Source organism: Somniosus microcephalus, chromosome 10 (genome assembly GCF_052327205.1).
Source record: "Somniosus microcephalus isolate GS21.2 chromosome 10, FLI_Smic_1.0, whole genome shotgun sequence".
NCBI classification, from domain to species: domain Eukaryota; kingdom Metazoa; phylum Chordata; class Chondrichthyes; order Squaliformes; family Somniosidae; genus Somniosus; species Somniosus microcephalus.
In genome coordinates, this window is record NC_140996.1 from 198,768,476 (window position 1) to 198,790,820 (window position 22,345).

At 42.8% G+C, this 22,345-nt stretch overlaps 2 protein-coding genes across 2 annotated transcripts in view; one reads left to right on the forward strand and one right to left on the reverse strand.

Moving 5' to 3' along the window:
* vps36 (vacuolar protein sorting 36 homolog) overlaps positions 1 to 6,151 on the reverse strand; it is a 100,650-nt gene extending 94,499 nt beyond the window's left edge. The window contains exon 1 of the mRNA XM_085999432.1: positions 6,090 to 6,151. Within this exon, the coding sequence (XP_085855558.1) occupies positions 6,090 to 6,119 (30 nt within the window). The 5' untranslated portion in view covers positions 6,120 to 6,151. The remainder of the gene's footprint in view (positions 1 to 6,089) is intronic.
* A 240-nt stretch (positions 6,152 to 6,391) lies between these two features.
* On the forward strand, positions 6,392 to 21,038 carry LOC147111985 (cytoskeleton-associated protein 2-like). Its single transcript, XM_085999430.1, has 9 exons — positions 6,392 to 6,593; positions 7,101 to 7,191; positions 10,161 to 10,227; positions 11,385 to 12,334; positions 12,909 to 13,107; positions 13,745 to 13,915; positions 17,544 to 17,616; positions 18,893 to 19,451; positions 19,738 to 21,038. Exons 1-9 carry the CDS (start codon positions 6,533 to 6,535, stop codon positions 19,979 to 19,981), a joined length of 2,415 nt encoding a protein of 804 aa, XP_085855556.1. The 5' UTR covers positions 6,392 to 6,532; the 3' UTR covers positions 19,982 to 21,038.
* The last annotated feature ends 1,307 nt before the right edge of the window (positions 21,039 to 22,345 follow it).

Sequence of the window (22,345 nt, forward strand, 5' to 3'; positions counted from 1 at the left end):
ACAGCAGTCATCATGGGTGACTTTAATCTACATATAGATTGGGCTAACCAAATTGGTAACAATACTGTGGAGGAGGAATTCTTGGAGTGTTTACGGGATGGTTTCCTGGACCAATATGTCGAGGAACCAACCAGAGAGCAGGCCACCTTAGACTGGGTATTATGTAACGAGAAAGGATTAATTAGCAATCTTGTTGTACGAGGCCCCTTGGGTCGGAGCGATCATAATATGATCGAATTCTTCATTAAGATGGAGAATGAAGTAGTTGACTCAGAAACAAGGGTCCTCAATTTAAATAAAGGAAACTACGATGGTCTGAGGAGCGAGTTGGGTAGGATTGATTGGGGAATGGCACTCAAAGGGTTGACGGTGGATAGGCAATGGCAAACATTCAAAGACCGAATGGATGAACTACAGAAGTTGTTTATCCCAGTTTGGCATAAAAATAAAACAAAAAAGGTGACTCAACCGTGGCTAACAAGGGAAATTAGGGATAGCATAAGATCCAAGGAGAGGACATACAAATTGGCCAGAAAAAGCAATAATCCTGAGGATTGGGAGCAGTTCAGGATTCAACAAAGGAGGACAAAGGAATTAATTAAGAAAGGGAAAATAGAATATGAGAGTAAGCTTGTAGGGAACATAAAAACTGACTGTAAAAGCTTTTATAGATATGTGAAGAGAAAAAGATTGGTGAAGTCAAGCGTAGGTCCCTTGCAGTCAGAATCGGGGGAATTTATAATGGGGAACAAAGAAATGGCAGACCAACTAAATACATATTTTGGTTCTGTCTTCACAAAGGAGGACACAAATAACCTCCCAGAAATACCGGGGAACATAGGGTCTGATGAAAGGGTGGAACTGAAAGAAATCAGTATTTGTTGGGAAATGGTGTTAGGAAAATTGATGGGACTGAAGGCCGATAAATCCCCAGGGCCTGATAATCTACATCCCAGGGTACTTAAAGAAGTGGCCCTAGAAATAGTAGATGCATTGCTGGTCATCTTCCAGAACTCGATAGACTCTGGAACAGTACCCATGGATTGGAGGGTAGCTAATGTTACCCCACTATTCAAAAAAGGTGGCAGAGAAAAAGCGGGGAATTATAGACCAGTAAGCCTGACATCGGTAGTGGGGAAAATGCTAGAGTCCATTATAAAAGATGTAATAGCAGAGCACTTGGAAAGCAGTGACAGGATCGGACAAAGTCAACATGGATTTACAAAATGTAAATCATGCTTGACTAATCTACTGGAATTTTTTGAGGATGTAACTGGTAAAATAGATAAGGGAGAACCAGTGGATGTGGTGTATTTGGACTTTCAGAAGGCTTTCGATAAGGTCCTGCATAAGAGATTAGCGTGCAAAATTAAGGCACATGGGATTGGGGGCAAGGTATTGACTTGGATAGAGAACTGGTTGGCGGACAGAAAGCGAAGAGTTGGAATAAACGGGTCGTTTTCCAAGTGGCAGGCAGTGACTAGTGGGGTACCGCAAGGATCGGTCCTAGGACCCCAGCTGTTCACAATATATATTAATGATCTGGATGAGGGAATTGGATGTAATATCTCCAAATTTGCAGACGACACAAAGCTGGGTGGGAGGGAATGCTGCGAGGAGGATGTCATGAAACTCCAGTACGATTTGGACAGGTTAGGTGATTGGGCAGAAACATGGCAAATGCACTATAATGTGGATAAATGTGAGGTTATCCACTTTGGTGGCAAAAACAGGTAGGCACATTATTATTTGAATGGCAATAGATTGGGAGAAGGGGAAGTGCAAACAGACCTGGGTGTTCTTGTGCACCAGTCGCTGAAGGTAAGCATGCAGGTGCAGCAGGCGGTTAAGAAGGCAAATGGTATGTTGGCCTTCGTAGCAAGAGGGTTCGAGTACAGGAACAAGGATGTCTTGCTACAGTTGTACAGGGCCTTGGTGAGACCACACCTTGTGTATTGTGTGCAGTTTTGGTCGCCTTATCTGAGGAAGGACGTTCTTGCCATGGAAGGAGTGTAGCGAAGATTCACCAGGCTGATACCTGGGGTGGCAGGAATGACGTATGAGGAGAGATTGTGTCGATTGGGCTTTTACTCACTGGAGTTTAGAAGATTGAGAGAGGATCTCATCGAAACCTATAAAATTCTGTCAGGCCTAGACAGACTAGATGCTGGAAGGATGTTCCCGATGGTCGGGGAGTCCAGAACCAGGGGTCATAGTCTAAGATAAGGGGTAGGACATTTAGGACTGAAATGAGGAGGAATTTCTTCACCCAGAGAGTGGTGAACCTGTGGAATTCTCTGCCACAGAGGGCGGTGGAGGCCAGTTCATTAAATATATTCAAGAAAGAGTTGGATATATTTCTTAAGGCTAAAGGGATCAAGGGATATGGGGAGAAGGCAGGGACAGGGTACTGAATTTGAATGAGCAGGCTCGAAGGGCCGAATGGCCTACTCCTGCTCCTATCTTCTATGTTTCTATGACCTAAAGAACAGGTGGTGGGTGGAGAAAGCGCAGGAGATCCAGCAGCTAGCCGACAACCACGACGTGCGTGGATTCTTTAGCGCAGTCAAGACCGCCTATGGCCCAAGCACCAAAGGTCCTACCCCACTGCGGGCCAAGTACGGAGAGGTACTCATCGAGGACAGGGAGGCAGTCAGTGCCTGCTGGAAGGAGCACTTCGAAGATCTCCTTAACGGAGACTCTGTCTTCGATGCGAGTGTCCTCAACTCCATCCCGCAGCATGCTACCCGCCACCATCTCAGCACAACCCCAGCTCGGCATGAGGTTGAAAAGGCCATCCGACAACTGAAGAACAACAAGGCCTCAGGAGCAGATGGAATCCCTGCCGAGGCGCTAAAGCATGGCAGAGAAGCACTACTGGCACGAATTCATGAACTAATTTCTCTTATCTGGAAGGAGGAGAGCATGCCAAGAGAATGTAATTGTGGCCATCTTCAAGAAAGGTGACAAGTCCGATTGCGGTAATTAGAGGAGTTTCCCTGCTGTCTGCCACAGGGAACGTCATCGCAAGAATCCTCCTCAATCGCCTTCTCCCAGTGGCTGAAGAGCTCCTCCCAGAGTCGCAAAGCGGATTCCGCCCACTAAGGGGCACAATGGACATGATCTTCACCGCGCACCAATTACAAGAGAAATGCAGGGACCAGCACCAACTGCTGTACATGGCCATCTTTGACCTCACAAAGGCATTCGACACTGTCAACCGTGAGGGATTATGGAGTGTCCTCCTCAAATTCAGCTGCCCTTAAAAGTTTGTCACCATCCTCCGCCTGCTTCACGACGACATGCAAGCCGTGATCCTGACCATCGGTTCCACCACAGACCCAATTCATGTATGGACCGGGGTCAAGCAAGGCTGTGTCATCGCACCAACACTCTTCTCGATCTTTCTTGCGGCAATGTTCAATCTCACCCTCAGTAAGCTCCCCGCTGGAGTGGAGCTAATTTACAGAAACAGGAAACTGTTCAACCTCCATCGCCTCCAGTCCAAGGTTGTCCCTTCCTGTCGTCGAATTACAGTATGCAGACGACGCTTGCATCTGCGCACACTCGGAGGTCGAACTCCAAACCATCGTTAACACCTTCACCGAAGCGTACGAGAGCATGGGCCGTACACTAAACATTCGTAAGACAAAGGTCCTCTACCAACCTGCCTCCGCCACACAGTACTGCCCCCCGATTATCAAAATCCATGACAAGGCCTTGGACAACGTGGACCACTTTCCATACCTTGGGAGCCTACTGTCAACAAGGGCAGACGTCGATGAAGTCCAACACTGCCTTCAGTGTGCTAGTGCAGCCTTCGGTCGCCTGAGAAAGAGTGTGTTTGAAGACCAGGACCTCAAGCCCGGCACCAAGCTCATGGTCTACAGAGCAGTAGTAATACCCGCCCTCCTGTATGCCTCAGGGACATGGACCATGTACAGCAGACACCTCAAAGCACTGGAGAGGTACCACCAACGCTGCCTCCGCAAGATCCTGCAAATCCATTGGCAGGATAGGCGCACCAACGTGTTCTCGCTCAGGCCAACATCCCCAGCATCGAAGCTTTGACCACGCTCGATCAGCTCCGATGGACTGGTCACATCGTCCGCATGCCCGATACGAGACTCCCAAAACAAGTGCTCTACTCGGAGCTTCAACACGGCAACAGAGCCCCAGGTGGGCAGAGGAAACACTTCAAGGACACCCTCAAAGCCTCCTTGAAAAAGTGCAACATCCCCACCGACACCTGGGAATTCCTGGCCCAAGACCACACAAAGTGGAGGAGAAGCATCCGGAAAGGCGCCAAACACCTCTTCGCCAGGAGCTAGCGGAAGCCAAGCGCAAACAGCGGAAGGAGCGCACGTCAACCCAAGCACCCCACCCGCCCCTTCAACCACCGTCTGCCCCACCTGTCACAGAGACTGTAGGTCCCGCATTGGACTCATCAGTCACCCGAGAACTCATTTTTAATGTGGAAGCAAGTCATCTTCGGTTCTGAGGAACTGCCTAAGAAGAGGATTATTTTTAGTCAGGTTTCCACACAAGCATCATAAATATTAGAGACATTAGATGGGTGGTGCAAGATTTGGATCACAGGTCACACACACATTACCCAAAGGGTCTTAGGAGTCATAGGTCACTTTATTAAGGAGCTGCAGTTCAAATATAATCAAATACAACACGCAATCAGGATAGACATAGTAGACATATAACCCGTAACTGATGAGAATGATTTACCGGCCTCGGTATGGACGGGCGGGTGGACAGACGGGGGTTGAGGCAGAACAGTGGACTCAGATGCCTGCAGCCTGCGGCAGTGGTCTCTTCCTCTTTGATCGTCTCCCAAGGCTGGTGGAGGTGTTAGGCCGAAGCTAACATGCATCCACCCTGGGGAAGCCCTTCCCCTCTTTGCCTATTTTTCCCTTTTGGCTGCCCGTTTATATCTTATTTCGGGGGGGGGGGGGGGAGCCGGTGGATACCTCGCGTCAATTATTTGTTACCCATTCAATCGTCCAATTACAGGGGAATAGATACCTTCGGCAAACCCCGCCTGTCTCCATGAGATCATCCCTCCGCTTATCTCTTGTTTGGACCTCTGGTTACCTTCTCTTACCACGCTCAGTTATGCCGACATGAAGGTCTGTTTCTGCGTTATGCCCTTGTAAACGACCTCAGCTCTTTGTGCAACTCCTTATCTGACATGATTGGAATTCTTCTGTGTCATCAGCTTATCCTGGCTGCTGAGCTAGGCAAAACCATTTCTTTTATAAAACCATTACTTACTTTACAATTCACAATTTCTTACAATTCATGATTTTTTACAGTGGGTTTGAATTACAAAGCAGAAATGCAATTGAGGGGCTCAAAGGTCATAACGAATTAACGGTTTGTTCAGTTTTTTGATCTCTAAGTTTGAATTGCTGCCATCTAGTGCTTATTTACAGAATACAGAATTTTAAAAACTATTTTCTGGCTGCTGGCCTATCTACCACCCTCCATAAACTTGAGCTCATCTGCTGCCCACATCCTGACCAATGTTCCCTCTAATTTTTTTTGGGGGGGATACGCAGCCGTTTTAAACAGGCTGCGCGTCCCATTCCAATTTCCCTGCATGCACGGTTTTTCCATTTAAAAGCCGGCGAGCCGGCTGCGCGGGACCTCCAAACCACCGCGCAGCTAAACGGGAACATTGACTAATCGGCACCAAGTTCTGCTCAGATCAGCCCTCTGCTTACTGACCTGCATCAACTCCTGGTCTACAGAAACTATCATTTTAAAACGTTTTTTTCGACTCCCTTCATGCCCTTACCCCATCCTATCTCTGTAACCTCATCTAGCCCTACAACCCTCCAAGAACTCTGTCACCTCAAAATTGGCCTCCTACTCTCCCACTCCCTTCACCCCACCATGGCAGCCCTGCCTTCACCCTTTCAGGCCCGAAGCTCTGGAATTCCCTCCCTACACCTCCCCAGCTCTCTCTCCTTAGATCAAGCTTTTAGTCACCTATCCTAATATCTCCTGCTTTGGCTCAGTGTCAACTTTTGGCTTTTTAAGCTCCTGTAGAGCACCTTGGAACTTTTTCTTACGTTAAAGGTTCTCTGTATAAACATTTTCATCCAGAGCGCGCCTGCGCACCATCGGCCGCATGCCCACCTGATCTGCGCATGCTCACAAACCGCCGGCCTTGATCCTCTTTTTTTGAACCCATAAATTTAGACAAATAAAAACTGTAAATAAACTATAAAACTGTAAATAAGCCGGCCTTGATCCTCTTTTTTTGAACCCATAAATTTAGACAAATAAAAACTGTAAATAAACGATAAAACTGTAAATAAGCCGGCCTTGATGATGCGGCGAGGTCGCGGGGCGATCTGATTGGCTCTGCCGTCCCCTGTACACGCTCAAACTGACCAATCAGCTGCAGCGAGCGAAAATCAAACGGAAGACGTTGGATCCCGGGAAGAGCAGCAAACGGCAGAGCTCGACTGACACTGATTGAGAGATACGGATTTCTGCATAAAACGGTGACATGGCAACAGCTGCCAGCACTCGGACCGTGGAGCAGCCTTTGCAATTAATGTCTTATGAAGGTACTCGGGGCGGGTGCTTGTTCACCGGGTTAGTTACAAGCTGCCCTGGTGCTTGTCTGAGGCGACGCTAGATTGGAATGAGCTTCACGATAGTTTTTAAACTGGTGTGGTTCATGTGCTAACGATTCATAATTAGAAATGTGTTTTCGAGGTATTTTACTAATGGTGGCCTGACTGCTTCCTTTCTCAAATAACAACAGAAAATGTTGGAAATACTCAGCAGGCCAGGCAGCAGAGAAACAGGGTTAACGTTTCAGGTCTGGGACCCTTCATCAGAACTGGAAAAAGCTGGCAATGTAACGGATATTAAGCAGGTGCAGAGACAGGGGGGTTTAGGAGGAGAGGAAGGAATTGAAAGAACATGCTGTGAAAATGTTGCAAATGGAAATGGCAAAATCCTACTGCATGAAAAATGGGGGCAGGATTATTATCTGAAATTGTTGAACTCTATGTTGAGTATGCTTCTTTTCTCTTCCCGCCCCCCCCCCCCCCCCTCCCCCCTCCCAGATCAAAGGCGCCAGAAGTTAGAAGACTATATACTGAGAAGGAAATACGCCAACAGCGTGGCAGTCCAAGCTAGGAGCCGGCTGGAGAGCAGGTGGTGAATTTATTTATAAAAGGCGAGCTGTTGATGGAGTCGCAGTCACGCTCCTCTTCTTACACAGAGGTTGCCTCCCGAAACCCCTCTCGGGCGCCGGTGCCTCAACTTGAGCCATCGCCGGGAAATCCCTTCGGTGCCTTTTCATTCTGCGCGGAGGGGTTTCCTGTACGGGCTGCTCTTGCACACCCTCCATTTTGCCATCCTCGTGTGCTGTCCGGACACGCCTTGGCGCACCATTTTGCAATCTGATGGAGGGCTCTCTACGCGGGAATCCTCCCTTGTTCTGTCAGGGACTTGGCCTCGAGGGTGTTGCGCGGAGCAGTCCCGTGCAATATGGTTTTAAATAGATTCACGGACTCCCAGGCGGCCTGGAGGAGTCCATGTTTCATGTTTACTCAGAATGTGAAAGGTTGCAGCCCCTCTTTCATTACTTGAAGGGGCTGCTCCTCGACTTTTGGCTGCACTTCAGTCCCACGCTCTTGATCTATGGTCACCCGGTGTGGAGGGGAGCGGGCAGGTTGGAGGACCTCCTCGTGGGACTGCTCCTGGGCCTGGCTAAAAAAGCCATTAATTGGTCCAGGCAGCGGCCGGTCGAGGGGGTTGTTCAGCCCGATTGCCTGCCTCTCTCCCGCGGCCATGTTCGCTCACGGGTGGCCCTGGAGATGGAGCACGCAGTGTCCGCCGGCACGCTTGAGTACTTCCGCGACCGGTGGGCGCCGCGGGGACTGGCGTGCGTTATCAACTCGGAGAACCAAATTTTAATTTGATTTGTTAAGTTTCATTTAAGGTTTTGTTAATTTACAGATAATTTGTTTATGTACTTATCAAAAAAGAGTACAGAGGTTGCCCCCCGAAACCCCCCTCGGGTGCCGGTGCCTCAACTTGAGCCATCTCCGGGAAATCCTTTCCGTGCCTTTTCATTCTGCGCGGAGGGGTTTCCTGTACGGGCTGCTCTTGCACACCCTCCATTTTGCCATTCTCGTGCGCTGTCCGGACACGCCTTGGCGCACCATTTTGCAAGCTGATGGAGGGCTCTCTACGCGGGAGTCCTCCCTTTATCTATTGGGGACTTGGCCTGGAGGGTGTTGCATGGAGCAGTCCCACGCAATATAGTTTTAAATAGGTTCTCGGGCCGCCTGCCTTTTCTGCCTGGAGGAGTCCGTGTTCCATGTATATGTCGAATGTGAGAGGTTGCAGCCTCTATTCCATTATTTGAAGGGGCTGCTTCTCGATTTTTGGCTGCACTTCAGTCCCATGCTCCTGATCTTTGGTCACCTGGTGCGGAGGGGAGTGGGCAGATCGGGTGACCTCCTCGTAGGCTGCTCCTGGGACTGGCCAAAGTGGCCATCAACTAGTCCACGCAGTGGGCGGTCAAGGGGGTCGCTCGGCCCGACTGCCTGCCTCTATATTCCGCGGCCATGTTCACGCCCGGGTGGCCCTGGCGATGGAGCACGCGGTGTCTGCCGGTACGCTCGAGGCTTTCCGCGACCGGTGGGCACCGGAGGGATTGGAGTACATCATCACTGCTGGCAACCAAATTTTAATTTAACTTAAGTTTCCTTTTAATGTATTTTTGTTAATTTGCAGTTTTTGTTTGTACCCAAAAGAGTACCCAGAGGTTGCACACTTCAAAATGCTGTTTCAAGGAGGTGTGCCGGCTGGGTCTGCCCTGCAGTATAAAGCGTGGTCCGCTCTGTGAAACGGCAAGCAGTAACTGCGACGGTTGAGGTCTAATTGTAGTACCGGGACTTCACATAAACAAACAGGCATTCCTGAACTTTATTTCAAGGTCACTCCGTATTTTAATTGTGGGAATGACTGAGTGTCAGGGATCCGAAGCTATCATTTTGGAGCTTGAAAATGCAATGTGTAAAGGATTCATTAGTAAACTTGTTTCTGTAGAAGTAATGGGAGGGGGAGGGGGTCGGGGTGACTTCAAGTTTGCTCCCCACCCATTTTTGTTGGAATGGACCTTTCCTAAGCCTTTTCAGTCTTCTCCCACTTTATTTTTTCCAACTGTACTAAAATGCCTGTCTATCCTTGGTCTTAAATTCTGATTAAGCATATACATCTGAAACATCATAATCTGCCCTTTCTCTTTATAGATACTGACTGACCTGTGTATTTCTAGCACTTTTTTTCCCCCTGAGTTTCAACATTTACCATTTTCCTTTTCTATAATGTTTGGATAAACAACCATTTCAGTTGCTGTATTCAGCAACTGATGCCTACCCTTTTTTGGTTTTAATGGAGTTACTACTTTTTATATCTTTAGTGGGTGTGATTTGTTAGAAATAGTGGAGGTGTTCGGTTTAAAGGGATTGCATAGAAATTACTATATGGAAACAGGCTGGTCGGTCCAACTAGTATATGTTGATGTTTATCTGCTACACAAGTAGTGGTCCTAAGCCCAAGTGCCTGCCCTGTTTCCATGTCCCTTTATGCCCCTTTCTTTCAGCTACTTCTCTAAACTATTTTTAAGTGTTTATATTTTTTTTAAATTCTGCCAGTTTTTGGTCCTAAATTTCTTGGATTTAATCATATATATGGGGTGGAAATAATTTATTTGCATTTATGATTTGACCAACATCTGTATACTTGCTGATTTGTTCCATTCGTTGACCTCACAAGTAGATGTGGCCCACTGACGGATAATACTGATAACACCTGGTTCACCTTGACTATGAACACCAGTTTGTAACTGGCAGTTTTATAACTTCTCCCTCTCCTCATTTGAGGTTGTAGTACTGTATGATGTGTTGTCATTGTGATGTCATAAGTGACAATATCATTTTATAAAAAAAATACATTTCCCCTAAAAGTATTTATTTAAAAAAAAAAAAAAAAAATGTTTTTGAATGCTAATGTAGCAAATACATTTTTTTAAACAAGTTGATTTAAAGGGGACAAGTCATGTCTACAAATGCCTTTCTTGTTATACTGATCATTTTTTTATTTATTTGAAGGGACTACCTGAAAGACAAGACAAACTTTGAGAAAGTTCAGGCTTCTAAATGGCAGAAGGAAGCAACGGTGGGTACTGGAAGCAAAAATGTAGAATACCTCCTTTTTTTAACTAATTATGTTGCATCTTTAGAAGGGAGAGATTGATATGTTCATAAGGTAACACAAATTGAGGCACAAAACTGGAAGCTAGGGTTTTTAAAAAAAATTAAAAAAAAATCTTATTTATGGGTCAGTCCAGAAGAAACTGAATAAATTAAGCAAAAACATGGGTTATATTTGCCTGAGCAAACAGATGGGACTTCGGTTTAATGACTCACCAGAAATATGTACTTCCAACACTCCCTCAGTACTGTATTGGAGTAGCAGCCTAGATCATGTGCTGAAGGGCATAATGGGGCTTGGATTTACAACAGATTGTTTGGTGCATTGTCATACACATTTTTCAACTTTTGACATTGTTAGCAATATTAGTTTGTAAGATACGTTTGAAATCTATCAACAGCGTTTTGGCCTTTATGCTTTACTTAGCACTTATGTAAACAGAACTTGATCTGAAGAATGCAAAGTATTCAGAACAAATTTAGGTTTCAGTGGCCTGTCAGCAGTCCTACAGAACATTATCTAAATGCTCTATCTAGGAAACTCCAACCTTGGATGGAGCGTGTTAATTTTACTGTTCTGAGGTTTTGATATAAAAAAATGCATTCCATCAAATGGTCACGAGAATGTATGTAAGGATTTCCATGCCCATAAACTTGCTTCCTTGCAATACATGTAAGGATTTCCATGCCCATAAACTTGCTTCCTTGCAATACAAAGTAGCAAACCACACAGGTAACACAATTTGAGAAAGGTAACCCGAATTGAAGCTAGACTTTATATAAAAAAAAAGAAAAGTTTATTCATAGGTCAGTCCAAAAGAAACTGAATAAATTAAACAAAATCATGGGTTACAGCACTTTCCATTCACATCTTGGACATGTTTCAATTGAGGTCAAAATAATTGGCTATCTCTACGTATTTGATGTCTTTTTCACCTGCTTCAACTGGGGAAGCACAAAAGCATTGGCTTGAGGTGCTTCCTCCTAGGGAGTATCCCATCTGTCCAGTGAATGGATCTGGGACAGGTCTGTGCCTCTGGCAATGATGGATATGTAGAGGAGGGTTAGGGAAATTGCAAATTAAATTGAAATGGTAATATTTTCTCCTGATTTATCTTTTAGGTATGTGAAGGGGAAAAAACTGAGTCAAAAAAATCTATTCAAAATAGAACCATATCCCAATCCTCTACTCGATCTGAATCAACTTTATTGAAGCAAAGAGCAAAGCCATCCCTAAAGAATACCAATTCAGCTACTCTTGAAACCAAAATGTCTGCTGAGCAAATCACTCAACCTAAGAAACTGCCATCGTTTGGCCAAGGGAACAATTCAAAAGTAGAACAAAAATCAAAAGGAAATACCAAAGTACCTGCCCAACAAGCTGTTGAATCGGTGAAACTGCAATTTGACCAAAAGAACAATTCGGATGTGGAAGCAAAAGGAAAGAGTCAACCAAAAGTGCAGAATGTCACGCTCAGCCAGTCCTTTCTCTCAGTCAAAAATGAGCAGGCTAAACTAATGATTGCTGAAAAGAGTAATAAACTAAAGCCTACGAATTCTACTTTTAAGAAACCTGTGCTGGGCTCATTTCGTGGTAAGATTGTAGAATCCAAAATCCAGTCCTTTCGATCAAGTTCTCAGCAAACCGAGAAGCTGGAGAAAGCTGATCTACTGACGAGTGCCTCTGTTACAGAGATGCAGAGTAAAGAATCTAGAGGCACGTTGCACAAGCCTAGACCAAAAGGAGTAGAAAATGTGCGTCCTGTCAAGAGGATCTTAAATTTGACATCCCATAGTAAACGAAAGAGTTTAACTACAGTTACTGGTCGCAGTATTCCAAATAGCCAGAAACCATCTGCAACTGAGGTACTAAATATAAAAATAGATTTTAAACAGTCTGACAATGGTGACACTGCAATTGTAGCAACTCAAACGATCAGTGCAAAGAAAACTGCTGTACCATTCCAAAACCCCTCCAAAGGTGTACCTGCAAAACTCCCAGGATGGAAAATTTCAAAAGTCGGTGGCAACCATAAACTCGCGAAACACACAGCATCTACGGCAGTAAAAAGGTTAATTTTTTCATTCTAGGCATGCAAAATCTGGTAATCTTGGTCCCACTGCTATAACTGATGCCCTGAAGCATTGGAACTGGAGGTGAAAGCTTTTGCTAATGTATTCAGACAATTCTCAAAAGTTGAACTAAGTAGTGACCTATATCATAGATTCTGGAAACTATCATTAAAAAAAAAAAACTGGGCACAATGTTTTGATAGCTTGGATGAAGAGTTGCTATGGCAAATGTGGTCATAGCAACTCTTGCCACCCCTTGCGATTTTTCCAATGTTCAATTGAAACAGAAATTACTGGTCACTTATCAAAGGAAACCTTTACTTTTTGGATTTCAGCATTTTTTTTCCTGAAAGTATTGAAATATTTAACAAGCATTACAAACCATGTTATTCATGCAGTGAAGAAAAATATTTAGAATTTTTTTTTAATGGTTTTGGTAAATATCCGATTTTTTTTTTTTTTCATTAACGAAAGAGGTCAAGTGATCTGTGTTAAAACTTGCAGTGCCAAAGGCTTATGATGGCTGCATTTATATATATTTTATTTGTTTAACATCGTTGTGTTCTACTTCAGGACAAAATTAACAACACCATTGATGACATCAAAGGGAAAGCTGGTAAAAAGACTATCAATGACACCCTTGCAGCGAAAGAAAGTTGTGGAAGAACCGGTGAAATCGCTTTGGACAACCATTGTTGAAGAGGAAAACCAGTGTGAACTTGTGAACAAAATCAACCAGTCTCTTTCTGAGTGCCTGAAACGGATTAATGAGGTAAACTGCATTTTAATCCAGAACCTCTGACTGGAAAAAACTAAACAATTGATTAGTATGGCTTGTGAGAATGGGAACAACATAACTGAAGACTTGACGAAGATTACATAGGAAAGTATAGACTGAGATAATTAAAGACACCACAAAATACAAAGGTTCATGTGCTGCTGGAAATAGTCACCCAAGAGAAGCAATTGGCCAGAAAAGGCTGATTTTGTTCAGCTGACAATGTTACTATAATGCATTTGGTGGTAGCCATCTGGGACATATTGATCCCTGAACACGTCATTCCAGTATACTAGTGATTTTACTCCCTGCCCCGGTCCACTTCTGAGGAACTCTGAATTGCTTTTCAGTAACTGTTCTGGGTCTCAGATTAATATCATAATTGCAATGGACAACATTAAGGTGTTGCCATTGAAATATCTGGGATCCATTTCCCCTTTGACTTCAAAGCCTTTAATTTTAAGATTTTAGATAATTCAGGGAGTTTGGTTGCTGTTCAGTCTTATTGTAGAAAGTTCTTTAAAGTATATCTCCGAGGAAACTGGAGTGTGTATGTGTACTTTGTGGGCTGGCCAATCCACAAACTGAATGTATAAGTGGATATTTCAGATCTGGATTTTTATCTCCTCAGGGTTGCCCAAGTGAAGCTGTTTTGCAGACTCTTCAGGCTTTCCTTGTGAGTGTTCCAAAGGCTAAGAAGTTTGCAAGGTATTGGATCTGTCTCGCACAACTTGAACAGCGCAAAGGATCTATCCATGATGTCATGACTGTTTATGAACAAGCCATTCGGATGGGGGCACAGGTATTGATGACTTTGGCTGCCTTTTTTATCTTATTCCTCTTCATTTCTATTATGGTTTTCAGAAATAGAACATTTTGGCTTCACTCTTTAATTTGATGCCCTTGAGTGAGACCCAAGTTATGACCTCTATCTTACCAGTGGGGGAAAAACTTAGTTTCTCCAACATTTGTGTATTCTACTGTGTATGTACAGTACTAGTCTTTTTTGCTGCTATGTCGTAAACCTCACTCCTTATTCCTGTACCACGCTGTTTAGATCTGTGTGCTGTGACCAAAAAAAAGCATTTTTGTTTAGTCTTGGCTTGATTGCAATTCCCTTTAGCTTGATTATACGTCTTAAAACAGCTGCAGTCAAAATCACGTGCTCAGCTTAACACAATAAACTCTTGCAAGTATTTCAGATGTCTCCAAAGAGCTGTCGTTTGAAGGGAAAGAGTCAAACCACATTCAAACAAAAACCGCTCGGTTGCATGTCGAGCTGGCAGTTCCTTTTTGAACTGAGTTGGCAACTTTTAAAGCCAACACACCCCAGCAACCGTTTGAGGCATATTTAAAATGAACTATTGAAGTGAGTTGGTTTGAACTCTGAGCACAATTAGGCTAACCAGAAAAGAGTACAGTCTACTTTCAGTCATTCTTTCCACTTTAAAAAAAAAAAAAAAAATTATAAAAAAATAGAACTGTGCAATGTAAATAATGCTGCAAATTGAAATTTGTGCTAAAAAAAAAAAAAAAATTTAAAATTCAAATTGTGACTTTGAATTAATACTGTCACAATTCATTTATTTTGTAGATAGTACAATTTATTTTTGTCCAAGGAGTTGATTAGCGTAAACTACTGAAATATATTCAGTTGTATTTGCTTGAGTAAATTCACACACCTCACCCTCTCTCCCTCCCTCCCCGGGTTTCATTCTGGTAAACCTACACTGCACTCCCTCCAAGACCAATGTATCCTTGCTAAGGTGTGGTGCCCAGAACTGCTCACAGTACTCCAGGTGTGGTCTAACCAGGGTTTTGTATAGCTGCAGCATAACTTCTACCCCCTTGTATTCTAGTCCTCTAGATATAAAGGCCAGCATCCCATTAGCCCCTTTGATTACTTTCTGTACCTGTTCGTGTCATTTTTAATGATCTATGTACTTGAATCCCCATTTATACAGTACCTTGTTCTATCCTTTTTTAGGTCCAAAGTGGATGACCGCACATTTGCTTACATTGAAATCCATTTGCCACAGTTTTGCCCATTCACTTAAAATTACAAAAGGGATATTGATAGATTATGCTTTCATCTACACTGCCCACAATGCCGCCTGTCTGTGTCTTCAGCAAATTTGGATATATGACTTTCTATGCCATCATTTAAGTCGTTAATAAATATTGTGAATAGTTGAGGCCCTAACACGGATCCCTGCGGGACACTACTAGTCACCTCCTGCCAACTTGCGTACCTACCCATTATCCCTACTCTGTCTCCTATCGCTCAGCCAATTTCCTAACCAGGTCAATAATATACCCTCAATTCCATGGGCTTCTACCTTCGATAACAGTCTCTTATGTGGGACTTTATCAAATGCCTTCTGGAAGTCCATATAAATAACATCCATAGACATTCCCTTGTCCACTACTTTAGTCACCCCTTCAAAAAATTCAATCAGGTTTGTCAGCATGACTGACCTTTCACAAATCCATGCTGGCTCTCTCTCTCTGATCAACTGAAAAATTTCAAGGTGTTCAGTCACCCTGTCCTTAATTATAGACTCTAGCAATTTGCTGACAACGGCTGTTAGGCTAACTGGTCTATAATTCCCTGGATTCCCCTCTTGGCATTCTTAATTAGCAGAGTGACATGTGCAACTTTCCAATCTAAAGGAACAGTTTCTCAATCTAGAGAACTTTGAAAGATTATAGTTAGGGCACCTGCAATGTGCTCACCTACTTCATTTAAAACCCTGGGATGGAAACCATCTGGTCCTGTGGATTTGTCACTCTTTAGTGCCATTATTTTTTATTTGTTCATTTTATTGCGTACCTGTCCCCGATTCAATATTAGTTTCCTTGGGATTTCTGACTGTAAAGACTGACGCAAAGTAATTATTCAACATGTCTGCCATTTCCTTATCATTGACAACATTGCTGCTTTCAGTTTTTAAGGGGCCAACATTGTTCCTGACTACCATCTTTTTCTTAATGTAATTGTAAAAATTCTTCATATTGATTTTGATATAACTTGCAAGTTTCATTTCACACTCCCTTTTTGTAGCTCTTACTATCTGTTTTGTGACCCTTTGCTGTTCTTTGTATCTTTCCCATTCGCCAGGATCTGTGCTATTTTTTTTGTATGCTTTTTCTTTGTTTTATGCTGTCCCTTACCACTAGTTGTCCATGGCTTTTTTTTGGCAAGTAGAACTCTTGTCCTTCAAGGGTATAAACTGGTTCTGTATCACATATTAAATTCTTTTTAAACATGTCCCACTGATAATCTGTTGTTTTACCCATTAACAGATTTGCCCAGTTTACTGTGGACGGACTGTCTGTTTCATCCTGTTGAAGTTGGCCTTGCCCAAATCTAGAATCTTGGTAGCTGTTTTGCATTTCTCCCTTTCAAATGCTACGTTGAACTCAATCATGTTATGATTGCTATTGGATAAATGTTCACGCACAGTTAGGTTGTTAACTGAATCTGGCTCATTACTAAATCTAATATGGCTTGCCCCCTTGTTGCCTCTAGGACATATTGTTGTAGAAAACTATCCCGGACACGCACAAGAAATTCACTACCTTTCTGACAGGTGCTAGTCTGCTTATCCCAATCTATATGAAAGTTAAAATCCCCCATTAAAACCACTCTGTCTTTGCTACATGCTTGTTTAATCTCTACATTTATACAATCTGCTACATGCTTGTTTAATCTCTACATTTATACAATCTAACACTTCACAGCTACTACCAGGGGCCTATACACATCTCTCACTACAGTCTTCAATCCTTTCCTATTTCTTAATTCTACTCAAAGTCTCCACTGCCTGCTTGCCTCTCTTTATATCTGCCGCTGAAACCCTCATCCATGCCTTTGTTACCTCTAGACTTGACTATTCCAACGGACTCCTGGCTGCTCTCCTACATTCTACCCTACGTAAAGTTGAGGTCATCCAAAACTCTGGTGGCCGTGTCCTAACTTGCACCAAGTCCCATTCACCCATTACCCCTGTGCTCACTGACCGACATTGGCTCCCGGTTAAGCAACTCCTTGGTTTATTTAAAAAATTAAAAAATAAAAATTCTCATCCTTGTTTTCAAATCCCTCCATTGCCTCGCTCCTCTAATTCTACCCTCTTGAGCATCCCTGATTATAATTGCTCAACCATTGGTGGCCATGCCTTCTGTTACCTAGGCCCTGACCTCTCTACCTCTTTCCTTTTTAAGATGCTCCTTAAAACCTACCTCTTTGACCAAGCTTTTGGTCATCTGCCTTAATTTTTTCTGTGGCTCGGTGTCTTTTTTTGTTTTATAATACTCCTGTGAAGCGCCTTGGGACGTTTGACTACGTTAACGGCGTATATAAATAAAAGTTATTGTTACTACTTTTTTGTAATAGTTCAGTTTTCTTTTTATGTTTTGTTTTTCAGCCTGCAGAAGAATTGCGTAATACACTTGCTGATATTTTGAGAAACACCAAGACTCCCAAGAAACCACATGATGGTGAGTTGGTACCTTGCCTGAATGCCCATTCTGGACCGTGAGTGTTAATGGACAGTTAGACAAGAGCCAATTGTGCTCTTTCCACTTCCCCCCCCCCCCCCCCCCCCTCCCCTCCTGATTCTTGTGCATGTACATTTTCCACCAGGGGCCATGAGATGGGGTTCAGGGGTGGGGAATTTTTAACCCCCCAACCTGGATGCACTGAGCGTTATTGTTGTTCCTCACTACTACTCTGGCTGTGAACAGCTAGTTTCTGGCCTCTAGGATTTAGTACAACACAACTGGATGCATTTGTCCACTGAGCCATCCAGAGGAACCAGCAACTGATGATTTGCTATAAGTTGTTATACATTTCTGTGGAGATGTGTTATGTCAACTTGGCTCTCCAATCAGATGTCTATAGTGTTGGACTCCTCTTTCACTTTTGAGTATTCTATGCAAACACTACTATAATGCTTCTAATCCAGTTTATATCCTCCCACCTGAGAGATTGGTTTGACATCTGCAAAATTAATTTTGTTTTTGCTTTTTTTTTCCCCCCAAAAGATGCATTTCTATTATAAGAATTCATTTGAAGAATCTTTATTTTACCTGGAAGTAGGTGACTGACTCATTTTCCTTAAAGTTAATCATTGAGTGCCAGCATCCTCTCTTCCTTATTTTTGTTTTTCCACTTTTTGAAGACTCTTTCTAGGGATGCATTTTAAACTGAATTCCCAAAGAAAGCTTTGAATTCCCTGGCTTGCATCATCCCTCATGATTTGAGCATTGACTGAAAATAACATTGTTGATGGAGTATAGCAGACCTTTTCAGGTACTGTGGGACTCCTCAATTGAATGAAATTCTGATTACGGTAATAACTATTCTGGGGATTGCAAAAATAATTGTTATAACATGTTTTTTCTAGGATTTCCATTTTAACTTAAATTTTGTCTCAATTTACGATGGATTTACGTTTCTATAGCTCCTTTCATGACCTCCGGAGGTCCCCAAGCGCTCGACAGCCAATGAAGTACTTTTGAAGTTTAATCACTGTTGTGATTGAAGCGGTGAATGGGTTAACTTTGTTTGAGAGGAGTCCAGTAATAATGAATTCAGTTCCCTCTGCTTCACAAAGGCAGGAATTAGGGGAAAAAGTTTATTCAAAACTATGCTTGGTTTTTAAAAAAAACTTTGAAACACTTTCATAGAACTATGCAAAGGACAGAGCTCAAGAGTCTCGGCACAACATTATTACAAGTTTTGTAATTAATGATGTACCTCTTGTCTCTATAGCAAAAAACAAAACTGAAGATGATGGAGCACAGCAAGATCCAAAGCTGGAAATGTATTGCATGACTGAACAGAAAGTTCCTGAGCAACAAGTGGACCTTGCAGATAATGAACAGAAGCCTTCTATAGAGGAAAATGTGTACTGCACAAATGATAAACGGGACCGCCCTCCAGAGGGGCAAGAAATGTGTACTGCTACAACTGATGAACAGAGTGTTTCCAGAGAGGCCGAAAGAGATCCCTTGGCTAGTGAACAGCAGGTTTTCTCTGATGGAGTGGACCTCCCAGCGGATGAACAGCCATTTTCTGCAAAGCAAGAAGTGGAGCCCACAACAGAACTGCACCCTCCTTCTGTGGAGCACGGGGCAGATGAAGTTGATGGTAAAGAGGGCTATGAGGTGGAAACCAAAGAAAATTATGTTGAAGAGATTGAGATGATGATTAAAGATATTAAAATTGAAGCTATGAAGACCCCTATGAAGAAAATAACGACACCAAATAAAGTAGAAAATAGAGGATCATCCGTTAAGTATAATGTGAGAGCAACACCTACTTTGAAAAGGTAAGCGACTTCTCGATTTTTAGCTTTTAAAAAAAAAAATTGCAATATGGGAAGTAAAGTTTGTGCATCTTTTTTCTTTTGGAAATAATTCAAGGGAATACTTGGCAAGGCTCTGCAGGAAGGTTGTGTTTGAATCGGTTCAGCTCTGCTAAATACCTGCAATTTAGCTTTTTACTGTCATTTTTATGATGGTTACTTACACTGGATTGGATATTTTAAGATCATGTTGACTTTGCAACTGATTTAATACTGTTCAACTTAACCAATTAAATCCTCTCTCCCACAGTGCTATGAATACAGCGCCACTGGAAAAGAGCAACTCTGGGATCAAAGATGTGAAGTTTCTGACTCCTGTAAGGCGCTCTCGACGCATTCAACAAGGGTCTTTCCAGTTACCAGCGATGCTGCAGGACCATGATCCCTGTGTTTCCTCCTTGGAGGATCTGAAAAAGTTGGGAGAAGGGTCTACTGCCTACGTGTTCAGGATGAATAGTGCACTGCAAGAATGTGAAAACACTTCAATTGAATGATATGGGTTTTTTGCTAACTTTTTTTTAATTAAATGCACCTTCTGTTCCAAAGCACCATTATAGTCAAAATACAGTGCACTCTGCTTCTACATAGTTGTTTCCCTACTACTTGTATACACTAAAGGAGGGTTCTTTAGTGTACTATAGTACAACAAAGAGCTAATAAAAATGATGCATGATTTATGGGGAGCATGAGTGTTGATGGCTCAAAGTATTACTTCTAACGCCACAGGAGAGCTGAATTTAGATCGGGTTGCATTGGACCATATATACTCATACATTTATGAACTAACATCTCTCTAATTCTATGGCTATTCCTACCTTCTAGCTGAAGAACCCTGACAATCAACCTTTGCTTCAATTTTTTTTTTTTTTTTAAATCACTATCTCCTTTATTTAAATGGCTGGCTATATTTGCAGTAGTGACCTCCTTTTCCCACCCCACCCCCCAAAAATACAAAGCATAGGCAGATTTGAGTGCTTAATTCTTTAAATACCAACATTTGATTTCATCTGTAATCTCAAACAAAAAATATGGGTGTTTTCACAATACAAAGCAACCTATGGTCACAAGCTATTGCACAGGAGACTGGGGGGTGGAGGCAATTTTTATATAATCTGAAAGTCCCTAGCAGACATGAGTACGTAATGAAACTTAATTTAGGAGGATTTTTTTAATAATTTATCTCAGTCCTGGTGTTGAGCTGGAGTGAACACTAAGAAAAAAGTTATTCTCAGACTAATGCAACAATCTCTTGTAAAATTTTAGTGGGGAATCACTTTTTTTGGTATAATTTTTTAACATAATTTTTGCCTCTGCTTGTTGTGGTATAATGAAATATCTTTTCATGTTACTAAAACAAAGCTTTTCTATATATACTGTTTTATACTCATCCCAAGCTTCTGGGGTAATAATCCAAATCCATTTTTACCCTTTAAAAATGTTGCTTTTGGCTTCGAATAATGGATATCACTCTTGAATCTTCTATCCGATTCTTGTATTTGTTTTATCTTGTCAATGTTTTGTACTTGTCTTCATTAAATGGTCATTCTGTTACTCCCTTGGCTGAAGAATTTTCTTTGAGTATTGCTTCTAGACATTTAACTGGTGTTTCAACCAAACAGTGGAGTGCTTGGAATAAATGGACCTCTTCCCTTTTTTTTTTTTTCCCCCACCCCCCCAAAAAAAAACCAAATTAAATATCCATTTGGGCCAGAGTAAATACGCCACAGATGGGTCATATACAGAGTCAATGTTTCCCCTTGTGGATTTCAACCCATTTTATAATCGGCTCTGGAAGGTGAGATTCATTCCTTCCCTGTGGGCCCCCCCCCCGGGTCACATTCTGCTGCAGCGGGAGATCACCAGGACCAGTTTCTCCTATTAATATAGTCTCTGGATTTCTCCTGTTATGTAGGCTAGGTCACACTCTGGCTAATTGGGTTTTCTATTGTGGAGACAAAAATATGCTGCAGGGGAACTCCATAGCCTAGAGGACCAGTTCTATTAGTTTGCACTAGTTTTGGGGCTGTATAGTAGAGTCTTGGAGATTGTTGGTTCTGGAAAGAGCTGTGAGGTGATGTGAAATTTGCCAACCAAGAATAACCAACAACTGGACTTTGCAACTGCTTATCTGATGGAGTAATGATACATCCCATCTCCTGAATCCACATGCAGTGATTCTCCCTCTTCCCCCACCCCCAAACTGGAAAATTGCATACATGTGGAGGGTTTGGCATGTTCCAATATCTTCACTGAGATGTAGGCTGTTCCTAGGGTTAGTGATCCTAGGATGTTTTTTGGGGTGGATCTTCAGATGACAGGAGGCTGGTAGGATGGCATCCACTTGCACCTCTAAGGTTTTATGGGGAGACCTTGTTACAAGAAATTCTATGCTGCTGCATCACTCAGTGTTCAAAGTTTGACAGAGCCTAGCTGCTTTCCTACTTCCCTCTTCAATGTGTTTAAGGAATTGAAGTGCAACTATTGGTAGGGGAAATATGAAGTATGCTGGTGCTGGTTATCCTCATCAATCTGATTTGCACATTGGGAACAGAAACCTGTTCCTAGATAATTGTAAATATGCCCATGTGAAGGGGTAGGCTTGTGATATCTTGGGCTAGGATCAATGCACTTGCCTTGTTTTGGAGTGGTTTGACTTTAGCAGATTGCAAATAGCACAGAACCATATTATTTTGTTGCTGGTTCAGTTTTCTTTAAACGAACAATCCAGCAGCTATTTTAGCTGGGATCCAGTTCCACAATTGGTGGAAGAGAGTAGGTTCTTATCTTTAGTCTTGATTTGAAGGTTGTTGACTTCTTTTGTGTATTTGTCTGTGAAATAGCTTACTTGCTTCTATAAG

What these genes read in the sequence shown, in the direction of transcription:
- LOC147111985 (XM_085999430.1), top strand. Translation starts at nt 6,533, where the DNA reads ATGGCAACAGCTGCCAGCACTCGGACCGTGGAGCAGCCTTTGCAATTA. An exon ending in AGGAGCCGGCTGGAGAGCAG is followed by an intron (nt 7,192 to 10,160) that starts GTGGTGAATTTA and finishes ATTTATTTGAAG; the next exon opens with GGACTACCTGAAAGACAAGA. An exon ending in GCAACACCTACTTTGAAAAG is followed by an intron (nt 19,452 to 19,737) that starts GTAAGCGACTTC and finishes TCTCTCCCACAG; the next exon opens with TGCTATGAATACAGCGCCAC.